This window comes from Stegastes partitus, unplaced genomic scaffold, assembly GCF_000690725.1.
Source record: "Stegastes partitus isolate 25-593 unplaced genomic scaffold, Stegastes_partitus-1.0.2 Scaffold235, whole genome shotgun sequence".
NCBI lineage: Eukaryota > Metazoa > Chordata > Actinopteri > Pomacentridae > Stegastes > Stegastes partitus.
In genome coordinates, this window is record NW_007577966.1 from 101,022 (window position 1) to 113,455 (window position 12,434).

At 39.8% G+C, this 12,434-nt stretch overlaps 1 protein-coding gene across 1 annotated transcript; it reads left to right on the forward strand.

Moving 5' to 3' along the window:
- Nucleotides 1–943: 943 nt before the first annotated feature.
- Nucleotides 944–10,962, forward strand: LOC103357099 (zinc finger protein ZIC 4-like). Its single transcript, XM_008281497.1, has 2 exons — nt 944–2,055; nt 6,387–10,962. The coding sequence occupies exons 1-2, from the start codon at nt 1,533–1,535 to the stop codon at nt 7,016–7,018; spliced, it is 1,155 nt and encodes a 384-aa protein (XP_008279719.1). The 5' UTR covers nt 944–1,532; the 3' UTR covers nt 7,019–10,962.
- Nucleotides 10,963–12,434: the final 1,472 nt, after the last annotated feature.

The window sequence follows — 12,434 nt, forward strand, 5'->3', positions numbered from 1 at the left end:
TTTGCAGGTAATCCATGGTGTTTTGCTATTTGTACGAATTGTTTTGAGAAATGCACTTACTGTTTTACAAATGTCAAGAATGATTTGAGTGACTGAGAAAAAAAAAACAATAATTAAGTAATAGAATAAGTATGTACACAATGTGACAAAAATATACTATTGAATGAAAAAAATACATATGTACAATATTTACACTGGGAAAAAAACATGCATTTTCCATCACTGCGGGCTACTCACCCTGTTCCAAATACTTGTGAAGTTACTGTAAAAATATTAAATGCAAATCACAACAACAAATATTCTAAAATAAATATTATTATTTCAGTCCCATAATATTCTTAAACATGTGTCCTAAGTTTTGAATTACAACTTCACTTTCATATTCTGACTTCGATCCCAAAATCATTCCTAAGCTTTTGGATGTATGGCCTCCTCAGTGTGCTGTGGTGTGCAGCCCTCCAGGCCTAACCTGCTGCTGTCACCACTTATAGCATCAGTGTTCAAAAGTGCAGTGTCAGAAACAAAAACTGCACTAAAATGAACCATACACATTTGTGCACAACATTAGGGGCCTTGATTTTAAAGCAGTCTGTTACCACGCAGATCATCTGGCCCTTATTAATTTACTATTTACTTCAAAATAGCATATTTACTTTTATCCATTCATCTGTACGTGAAGACCAGTGTTCCCTCACATACCACTCACAGACGAAATGTTTGTGATGCACAAGAAACACAGCTTCAGCTGTCACCCGAATACGATGGAGGGATCCTCTCCTGTGTTTTTAATTGTTTCTTGATAGAGGATAACGCAGGAAGATTCTGCTGCGTAAGCTTCAGATACAAAGAATTTTTTATTCAAAGGATTACCAATTCATTATAAGTTTTAGTGTTTTTGATAATGCTATGAGAAAAAAAAATCACAACAGCAGTGAAATGGGTGAGTAAGCTTTTATTTTATTTATTTATTTATTCATTTTTTTTGGACAAAACTATTAAATCATTGACAACCTGGTAACTGAACAAGGAATGGTCATGAAGACATATGTGTGTCCCATTATAATTCCCTGCACAAAGACTCCTCGATGCAAGCTATTCCTGTCTTCTTATTGTGTTTGTTGGACAGATTCGTGAATACTGTGGCAAAGTATCGTGACTGGAGGCTGAAGATCTGTGTGATTGTGAGAGCTGCAACTTGGTCTGCTGAAAACAAGAGAAGGACAGAAGACCGGAGGGAGGAAGGAAAGGAGACAAGGAGGCCGTCAGACGGGTGTTGGGCCGCGGCCTGCTGTATTCCTTCGACTCCGTTCACCTCCATTCACAGTAAATAAAAGCATGGAGGATCTGACTCTCGGGATCTAACGCCGAACAGCGGGGGGTAGACTCGCTGCCGCATGCGCTCTCGCTTTTATGAAAACACACAGGAAGGAAGCGGGACGGCCGTGAACGCGTTGACAGCTGGATTTAAGTGGTTTTCCGTGGAAACAGGACCGTAGTTGGGGATAGGATCGGGACAGCGCGCCGTGCGGAGCATGAAGCGGACGGCGGTGGTGGCCAGGCACAATGGCCTCGTTTCTCCTTTGGGGAACAACAACTCCGGGGCTTCGAGCATCGTCTCACCGCTCCTGCCGAGGGCCACCAGTGTCTCCGCTTCTGCCGACATCGGCGCCGGCGGCGGGGTGGACGGCCTTCTGGATTTCTCCAAAGGCCCCACCGTCAAAACCGAGCTGGTGTGCAAATGGATTGACCGAACTTGTTCGAGGCAGCGGTTTGGGCGGACAGCGACATCCGTCTGCGACCAAACTTTCAGCTCCATGCACGAGCTGGTGGACCACGTCACCACCGAGCACGTCGCCGCGGGGCTCGAGACCCTCAGTCATGTCTGCATGTGGGACGAGTGTCTGCGCGGCGGGAAGGCGTTCAAAGCCAAATACAAACTCATCAACCACATCCGCGTGCACACCGGGGAGAAGCCGTTTTCATGCGCATTTCCCAACTGCGGCAAGATGTTCGCACGCTCCGAGAACCTGAAGATCCACACACGCACGCACACTGGTAGGCTCCCGTCATTGTGTAACACTCACACCGTTATTATGGCCCTAAAACCCATGTCATCCGTCACAGCAGCAGCTTCCTCGCAGACACCGAGGAGGATAGAGAGGTTCATGGAGATTGTCCTCAGTGAGCCGAGGAATCCCCTCCATGTTTACGTAGGCTCAGTTCAGTGTCGCTGCAGAGCACACTTCACAGCACCCTCGTTTCCTAGCGGAGCCATGAGTGGAGGCTGTAGCTCAGGAGTCATGCAAGGTGACAGGAATCAGCAGCACAGACTCATGAGGGCCAAGGAAGAGTTCAGGATGAAACTGATGATATGTACATGTACACACAGAGGAGTGACTGTTTGACACCTACAGATGGCTGTTGACCTTTTTACTGCCACTCAGCATTTGAACAATTATATGATTACAGCATCATTAGTTATCAGCCGATAGTTCACTAATGTTTTACCAATAAGAACAGCTCATGCTTTACCAATTTGGTCTGCTAGTCATTTTTCTTTAAGTATTTTGGGACAATCAGGTGTTTAAACCTAAATTAAAATTGCAATTTAAAACAATGCAACTATCAAATTGAAGAGACTGTTATCTAGTATGTATCAGGCATGGCCATTAAATAAAGACACCAATGCTGTAATTGAGTTGTGTTTAATTGGAGCAGACTACAACATTCAGGGCTTATTTATGCTTGTAGCACTCAGACACAGGGTTGAAAGTGTTGTTTCCAACGTTTAGAGATGATTTGATGTGCTTGTCTCATGTGGTAATGCTCCTCAATAAGCTATTATACAGTGAATATTGAAGTGAAGGTCAACTTTAAAAAAAATTATATTGAAAATCAAATCACATTGTCTGCTAGAAAAAGCATAAATTCTATATTTTCCCCAAATCATTGAGCTGTGTTTTTGTTGGCATTTTATGCTCGTATCACACAGTATGAGGGAAGAGAGTGCAGATGATATTCATCATAGGTGGCAACACTACAATAACACAACATTAAACCAACACAATGTTAAGTATCTCTTTAGAAATTATTGAACTAGCATTAGCAATGGAAGACTTAATTAAATATTTTATGGAAAAAGCAAATTTATTATTGCAGTACAGTATAGAACTGAACAACTTTTTTCTACCAGCATCCTGCCTCAGTGGTCCGGTCTGGACCATGTCTACATTCACATCTTACTTCCCACTTTTTGAGCATATTTATTTTTGTCTTGTGTTGTTTAGAGGACATTCCTGCTACTAAGATGAGAGTAATCTGTACGCAGCATCGGAAGCTGTCTTCTTATTAAAACTGGCAATTTCACTTCTAAGTTTCCATATTTCCACTTACATTGCTCGCAACACTGATATTCTGAATATTTTTTTTATAAATGTGTTTTTCCAAGCTGATTTGCACACAGCTGTGACCTTTAGTATAGTTTCCATTCTTCATGTTTCTATCTCCTCTATAGTTCCTTTTTAAAGATGCCTTGTATTTTGTAGCTTCAGAATAACACTTCAGAGTTATACCTCAGAGGGATGTGAGATTGGATATTTACTGATATCTATATGCCAATATGTTTTGAGTCTGACAGGTGTTATCTGTCTGTCAGTGTTTTTCAGCCGATGCAGATATTTTCTTTTTCTGACGTTATCAGCCGACACCAATGATGATGCCGTTGTCACTGTACATCCCTAACAACATAAATCTATGGAACACTGCTGTTGTATTGAAAACTGAATTGTCACTGGTTGGCACCAGTGGTGCTACTAACTTATGCCATCTCGCATCACATATAGTCGAGTCCAAAAGTCTGACTAGTAAAGTGTTTTGAGTTTACTACAAAGTGCTTCTTAAAAAAATAGATGATGTTAGCTGGATAATTTGATTAAGAAGCTATAACTGAGATCCATGTCCATGAGTGTTAGAATGTCTTAGTACGTGGTATAGAATAGAATAGAATCAAACTTTATTAATCCCTTCGGTACAAGACCTCAGGGAAATTGCTACACCAAAAAACAACACAACACCAACATAAAGTCAGCAACAAAACAACAGCATTCAAAATTCAAATCAAATCAAATCCAAATCAAAATTCAAATCAAATCAGCATTCAAATTCAGTATACAATGTACAGATACATGTAACATATTGCACAGTCTGGTGATAGAGCATGATGCTCTATCTCACCCAATGTCCTCACTCAGTGCCCTTCTTTTGATGGGAGCATGGACTCCACAAGTTGGAGCAATCCCAGATAACTCATGTGGTCGCAGCATGATGCGACGGTGTTCAACAGAGCCTTCCTTCTCCACAAAAATGAAAACCAGGGAATGGAATCTGCCTCTGAAGAGTGGAATGCTGCTAATCTTTGGCGAGGGTGGTGTCAGGTCTGTGCAGATGTCTACATTCAGAGTGGGCAGAACACTCCCACACTGTGGGTTGGCTGCATTGTGCGAGCATTCTCTCCCCCATTCATCTCTTTTGCTACTGCTATAAATCTCAAACTTGGGTTTATCAATAAATACACCTTTTTGGTAGTGAAATGCTGGTACGTCTTAGCCAGCCCCAAGCAGTTGCTACACATCTGTCGGATCATGACGAAACAGCCTTCTTTTGATCATACTCCTCTGGGTTGGAGACTTTATTTAGTAAATTCGATATTTGGGAAGAAGAGACTTTCCTATCTCAGTGAGCAGTAGAGCTTGACTAATATATTGGTCAGCTGATTTTATAAATATGAATATTTATATATATAAAAAACAAATGTGGGCTAGTTTAAAGTACTGTATAATAACACTCAGCAATTTAGCAATGTCTGCAGCACACGTAGCAGAGTATGCTTCACAGCTGAGCAGATGGTGGTGTTGAGTCAAGCGGTGTGCTCATGGTAAGATGCTAACTAGTTTGTCTAACATAATGCTGGAAAGTTGATTTACAATGACCCCATCATTTTTTCCTTCTTAACATCCATCCATCCATTATCTATACACCGCTTAATCGTCACTAGGGTCTCGGGGGGGCTGGAGCCTATCCCAGCTGACTTAGGGCGAAGGCAGGGTCACATGGACAGGTCGCCAGTTTATCACAGGGCTACACAGAGAGACAATCAAGCACACTGACATTCACACCTACGAACAATTTAGAATCACCAATTAACCTAAACATGTTTTTGGACTGTGTGGGAGGAAGCCGGAGAACCCGGAGAGAACCCACGCTGCATGGGGAGAACATGCAAACCTTCTTCCTACGAGGCAACGGTGCTGACCACCCAGCCACCTTGCAGCCCCTTCTTAACATAACTTAGACAAATATATAAAGACTATCAGCCGATATATCAGTAAGGTAATTTTTGTCTCCTTAAAACTGATATTGGCCCATGAATCCAGCGAACAGAGCTGTTGTAATGTGCTCTCTGTTGGATACAGCTGACCAGTCGCTGCCCCTTACTGTCCTTACCTATCATGCTGTTCCCACTATCGACAGTGCTACTTCGTAAGCCATGTTCTGCTGGAAACTTGAGGCACAGCTTTATTTCTAACAAGTTAACAATGGCAGCAAGTTGATTTACTAAACAAGCCTGTGATAAGCAGCCCAGAACAAATCCATCTGTCATCTGAAAGCTGCTCCATGTACTTAGAGTTACCATGGTCCACGCCACTATTTTGAATCAATGATTGCTGACCTGGAAAAAGTGCAGTTTTAAATATTTAATCTTCATTTCACGCATTATAACTTCTTGTGTTTTAAATATTTCTAAATACTTAAGTGAATGATCATTTCCAGCTTTGTATGAAAGTGACAGATTTTCATGTCACTGCACTCAACAGATAAAGAACGAAATGTGAAACCTTTTATTTTCATTTTCTCTCTACTTTTATCAAGTGTTAAAAGACCTTTGACATGCTATATCTTAGAACTTGCTTTTAAAAAGAAGATGGAAAATGGAACAGTAACTCAAACAAACGGACATACACAAAAGTAAAAACAAATATGTACCTCAGTTGGGTCACTAAACAGACGAGGCTACATCTCACCTCCTGCAAGCTTTACCATTGCATTTATGTTAAAGCATAACCCAGCTTATATGCATGAGCAGGCTGGCAGTGTCATCTCTTCCTAACTCGTCAATCTGCCTCTTGAAGTCTTATTTTACACAATACCATCCAGTGTGCTGTATTGTTAATCTTCACACCAACGTTATTAAGGGTTTCATCCAGTTGAAGTCAATTTGTAACATCTTTCCTCATCTCAATAGATAGTACTTGGTTGCAAAGTACAACTTTTTGTTGAAGGAACCCTTTTTGACTGTGATAATGATGAGTGTGGTGTTTGTGTTGCAGGTGAGAAGCCATTCCAGTGTGAATTTTGCGAGCGGCGCTTCGCTAACAGCAGCGACCGGAAGAAGCACTCGCAGGTCCACACGGCCTCAAAGCCCTACGACTGCAAAGCGCTGGGCTGCACTAAGTCTTACACACACCCAAGCTCCCTGCGCAAACACATGAAGGTTCATGTCAAGTCCTCACCTACCTCTGAACCTCAGGACCTGTACGACTCCATCCCTCATCAACTCCAGTCACCTCATCAAGCTGTCCTTGAGCCCCTTGACCTTAAAATGAATCGCCTTTCTCCACCACTTGCCAACAAAACCACCCATTTTCCTCTTTTGTCCAATCATGAATTGGATATCAGCTCAGCCAGTGAAGTGGACCATAAGCTTCTGCTACGGAGTTCATCTCCAGTGGCAATGCCTCTCGATCTTTCTCTGTCAGGCCTAAAGAGTCAGCTGACCCAGAGGCAGCAGAGTGGCAGGACCCCACGCAGGAGTCAGCGCTCAGTCAACCCAGCCTTACCTCAGTTGTCTAACATTAAGGAGTGGTATGTCTGTACCAGGACTACAGCACCACACTTTCCTCTGGTCCACCCAGACCATATCAAATCAGAACCTAGCGATGAGGATGAGTATGTCACGTAAGATGGAGGGACTGGTGAGTTGGGACATGAAGAACAAATCGCATACTGTCAGACCCAGGTCAGGCGAAGGCTGCGATCAGAGGGATGGATTTTTACAGCATCTCACATGAAAAAACTCAGTTCAGAGATTGTCACTACGTATGGACCAAAAGCAGTGGCTGAAATTATACCAGAAAGGACAAAAAGAATTTTATCGTTAAGGTTATGAAACAAAATGTTTTACAGAAAACTGCAAGTTCTCAGATTTAGCTAGCTAACCTGAACACACAAAGGAGTTCATTTTGTACAGCTGGACCAGAGGATTTTGGTAACTGCACTGCTTGCTGTTAAAGAATCTGTACAGGGTGTGTGTACATGATGACCTCTGTAACGCAGCAGATTATTGTCCAATTTAAGGGCTCCACCTTGGTAAAACAATATCAAGGGCTAAATCGTCACTGATGGAAAGAGATTCATGTTGAAGGTCCAGAACAGCAGACACATATGGTGGAGCGTTAGTCTAACAGTGTAAAAAAAAGGTCTCAGTATGCTTTAAACAAGCTCATTTGCACAATGTTTGAAAGTTGCAAAAAGCAGCAGGTTCTGCTGTCAGAAAGGGAGGTCTACATACCGTTAGATGTTCTGACAAGCACCTGCTTGAAAACAGACTGAGGCCGTTAGCAACAAACCATTGGTCATTTGTTTAAAAGTCATTGGAACTTGTTCAAAAGTGTTTACAGTTAAAAGTGATCACAGTCTAATCCAACAGAGCAGCAAGCAGTGAAACTGCAGTTAAAGAGAATGGGTCTGATCCTTATTTGTACTGATCAAGTGTCTCCTTAGGTTCTTCAAAGGGCCTATCAGTGGGTTAACTGCATACATCTGTTCTTGCTCCAGTCACAACTGAGTCAACACCTTAAGCTTTCTAAAATCACCACACATCTCATGTACACGTTGTTTTAACAATGGACAGTGGCATCTTGGATTTGAATATTGAGTCAAAATCAGCATCCTCCATCACTGAATGAATGAAACAAGCAGAACTGTGTAAGACTGTGGCATGGCTTGAAAACGTGTTTAATGTCTGAAGGGAAAACCTGAAATGGTTAAAACGTGAGTCAAAGCAATGCTCATTATCCATCCACTAGTTCATTTCAAATTGGATTGGACCTTCGGATACAAGGAAGCCTGAATGTTTTTCCGGTGAAGTAGACGGGTAACTCTAAATTGCCAGTGGGTGTGAAAGTGTGTGTGACTGTCTCTGTCAGCCCTGTGAATAACCTGTGACCTGTCCAAGCTGTATTCCACCTCTGACCCAATTTCAGCTGTAGTAGCCTACAATTCTCTGCAACCCTCAGAGATTTAACCAGGCATTGCTGATGGATGGATGTATGTTTTCTCTTCTAAATAAATTTGGCTAAATAGGGATATCTTTATAACCTTTTTAGTTGCCATGTTACCAAGCTATTAACTTTGTCGCTACATTATTGTTTCTGAATGATGGACATAACTGTAAAAATAACCTTCAAGTTTATAGAAACTTGTGTTTATCTTTACACAATACAAGGGATTTGAGAAATGTGTCTCATTTTAATGCAGGGTCACTAATGACTAAGTGGTTGAGGGAGCAATTACTGAGAAAGTCCGAATCACAGAGGTAATGTGGACTTTCAGTGCAGAAGGTTTAAGTGCAAGGACAGAATTGTGGCATTGAAGTTTTAGTCGTGTCTCGATATGAGCAACCAGTTGTTCACATGGTTGGACCAGTGGTCAGCACTGCCACTTCACAGTTAGATGGTCCTGGTTTAAATCCTCAAGCTCGGGCCTTTCTGTGTGCAGTTTACCAGCCTTCTCTATGTGTGGGTTTCTACCACAGTCCAAACATAATTAACTGAAAACTCTGCCTATGTGACCGTAAGTGTGACAGGTTGTTTGTCTGTACATGTGAACCCTGTGCTGGGACTTGTTCAGGGGTGCTCTGCCTCCCACCCAGTGTGAGTGGGGTTAGGTTCCATCTCTTTGTGACCCTGCATGTGATAGGCTGGTATAGATAATTAATTGATCCTCTGCATGGGTCATTCCACCTCAATTCACCAAATTAAAAAAAAAAATATCATACCTGACCATCTCACATTTGTCTGATTTTTTTTTTCTTCGTACGTATGTTATTTAGTAAAACGTTCAAAACTTGAGATCATTGGTAGCATTAGTTTTTCAGTTAATAATTCTTAAAGAGGGTGGGGTCATGTTAATTTTGCACCGTTTTCCTTGCACCAGTGTCTGAAGTAATGTTTGAAGTGCCATAACTTGAGAAATAATGTAGCCAGAGTCCTGAAATGTTGCAGGCTCATTGATATGCACATCTAGTCTTCAATGGTACAACCTGTGTTAATAAAATAATACAAACCAGTTATATCATGATGCAAATTTGGTCCAAAAGGTTAATTGTTTCTGTATACTCCGATGTTTCACCCACCTATAAAACCTTCTTTTTCAGCTTTTCACTTTTCCAGTTGGGACACTAAGGGAGTGGTTTCACCATCACACCTGCTCAGTGATTATTGTGCAGGTATACAATAATATTGTCCATAAATGCAAGAACTTAATTTTAATATTTCTGTCTCATAAAGTATACCTATGACTGGTACCAGACACTTCATTTTTAAAGCTCCTATTTGTGCTAATCACAAGAAAACAATCTGCCTTTTAGGGTGAAAAATTTCGGTGAAAAGTTTTATGGTTTGTGGAATATCTGTGTAGACAGAAACATTAGCATTTTTTCACCAAATTTACACCATTATAACTGATTACAATGTAAAAATTGACAGGACCCCACTCCTCTTAAGAACTCAGAAACTAATGTTACCCATGAACCCAAATTTTACACATGGTCAACTCAATCAATATTCACTACTTTTTTTAAAAAAAAAACAACAAAAAAATCTGTCAAATTGAGGATGGTCAGGCGTGGGGCGTTTGGTGAATTGAGGTGGGATGACCCAAATGCAACCACTAACTGATATACATTCCATTTGACATAGAAGTGTCATCATGTTATCAAGCCAATTCTCAGAGTGCTTGTTAACAGCTGTCTCATATCCAGCGCACAGATTTCTATACTGATGAAAACACTTTCTGTTCTTTTTAGAAGAGATGTTCATTACTGTCTTAGTGCTTAATGCAGTATTACTAGATCTCAAGTTATTCCAGTATTCTAGGTCAAACAACCATACATTTAACGAACCATCCGTTATGTCTTTATAAAATGTTTATGAATTCAAGGCAGTTGTTGAAATGTAAGATAAGGTGAAGTAGTATAAACTCAACCTGTATTCCTTAATGACCTGCCTTACAAAACAGAAACGCTCTGATTAATCAACACGAAATTAACATTTTTATGTGTATAAGAAACATACAAGAAATTGAATTAAAACAAATTATGAGACTTACTTAGTTTCAGGTTATTGCTGTTGGATTATATTTTTATCAGTCATTTTTGTCTTCTTTTTTTCAGTAATGTACCCTCATATTTTTCTGGAAGTTCATTTAACCCCATTTTTTTTTTAAAACTATGATAATTAACAAGACTTCTTGGGCTTAAGGATAAACAGCAGACACAATGAAAATTAGGTTAAGTGTGGTATAAAAAGGTTTGACAAAAATGATATGTGTTAAATATTTACTGTCTGCTCTGACTGGTCCCAAAACAGTGCTTGTAAAGTTAGTGTGGACTGCCTTGCTTAAACTTCGATATCCATTTATCACTAACAGCCCATCTTCAATCCAGGTTTCCCTACGCAAGCCTGACCAATGTCAGCCACCAAACCTGATGACCTGTGACATCCTCTGTCCATCTGTTTAACCAAGAACAAGGTATGGGTCACAAATATTTGGGCAGTTACACATTTGTATTCTTCAGGCTCTGAGCTTCAGCGCATTCAATTTAAAATAAAATATTGGATACGACACTGAAGTCCCAAGTCTCAGCTTAATTTGAGTGGGTTTATTTCAACACAAAGATACCTGGAGTTTAGGGTTGAAAATTAATTGAACAGATACCAACAAAACCAAACAAAATTATTCTACTTATCATCTTGGAAAACAATTTTGACCTGAACCACTTTTGATATCCAGTTTTACAGTTAGGGCTTTTAAAAATCCACTTTAATTCATTAAAACAAAATGTAAAAAAAAAAAAAGCCAACCACAATTTTTTTTTGTCTAGTCAAATTTGAGGTTAACACTTGTGTTTTTTTTGTTGTTTTTTTTTCAGAAAGGCAGCTTCACAAATCTAAAAGTGAGTTGAGGTTTTAACTAGAAAGCCTGAACGCTGTTAGAAATTGAAAATTGGTCACTATATGACTGCGGTTTGAGTTGTCATTGGAGCTTTTTTGTTGTCAAAAGTTGGGAACTGAAAGCTAACGTTATGTGCCCGTGTTACTTTTACTTCCTGGTGTGTGTGTGTGTGTGTGTGTGTGTGTGTCTTCCTCTTCTAGGTGTCAGTTTATTCGGTCACATGCGGGGCATCATTAGATTTTTAGAAGAATTTCTTTGCCCGAGATATTATAGCATAAAATATTGACATTACTAAAGATTTGTGAAATTTTAGACTGATATATCAAATACTTAGTGAGGTGATGTGTTTTTTCGTTTGTTTGTTATGTTCGAATGTCAATATCTCAGGAACTATTAGAGATAAAGGCCTGACATTTTCACTAGTATTTTTCATCATGCCATTAATTGAGAACCCGCAATGTTTAACTAATAGATCAAATGTGAAAGAATAAAAGCCTTAATGTAAGCTCCATCTTTGAGCACACATTAAAATTGATCATGCAGAAGGCAACTAGTGATATTTTCTGAACATGTTGCTGCATGTCACAATAAAACAAAACATTAGGAATACTTTTAATATAAAATACATGGTCACAAAAATGAAAAACATATTTTCCTGATCGAGCAGGTATGACAAGCTGTGCCAAAAAGAAATATTGCAAAATGGCATAATCCAAGTAACAGTGAACTTTCCCCACTGTGGGATCAATAAAGTTATCTTTATCTTTATCTTTATCTTTAAAACAGAGTTCTAGAGTTTCAAAATGGTTCTCCAAATGTTACTAAGAAAAAATAATAATACAGGCATAAAATGTCACATATTTAGTTCAGTGAATTACCCTACTACTTATTAAAAGAGATGCTTGAAGGTAAACTCTTAAGCAATTACTATTAGTATATTCATGTGCTGTGTACTCACACTTGAAGTTTCTGCAGAGTCCAGTTTGTGACATTAGTCTTGAAGGCCAAGTTTGTTTCTAACAAAACACATTGCAAATGAATCCATTTTGATCCTATCAAACAATGATTTAGGATTACATTTTTCACAAAAGTCCTGCACACATGAGTGTATCAGATTTAATTAAATGAATAGAATAGAATAG

Coding starts and splice junctions, on each gene's coding strand:
- LOC103357099 (XM_008281497.1), top strand. CDS start 1,533: ATGAAGCGGACGGCGGTGGTGGCCAGGCACAATGGCCTCGTTTCTCCT. Junction 2,056..6,386: donor CCACACACGCACGCACACTG/GTAGGCTCCCGT, acceptor TTTGTGTTGCAG/GTGAGAAGCCATTCCAGTGT.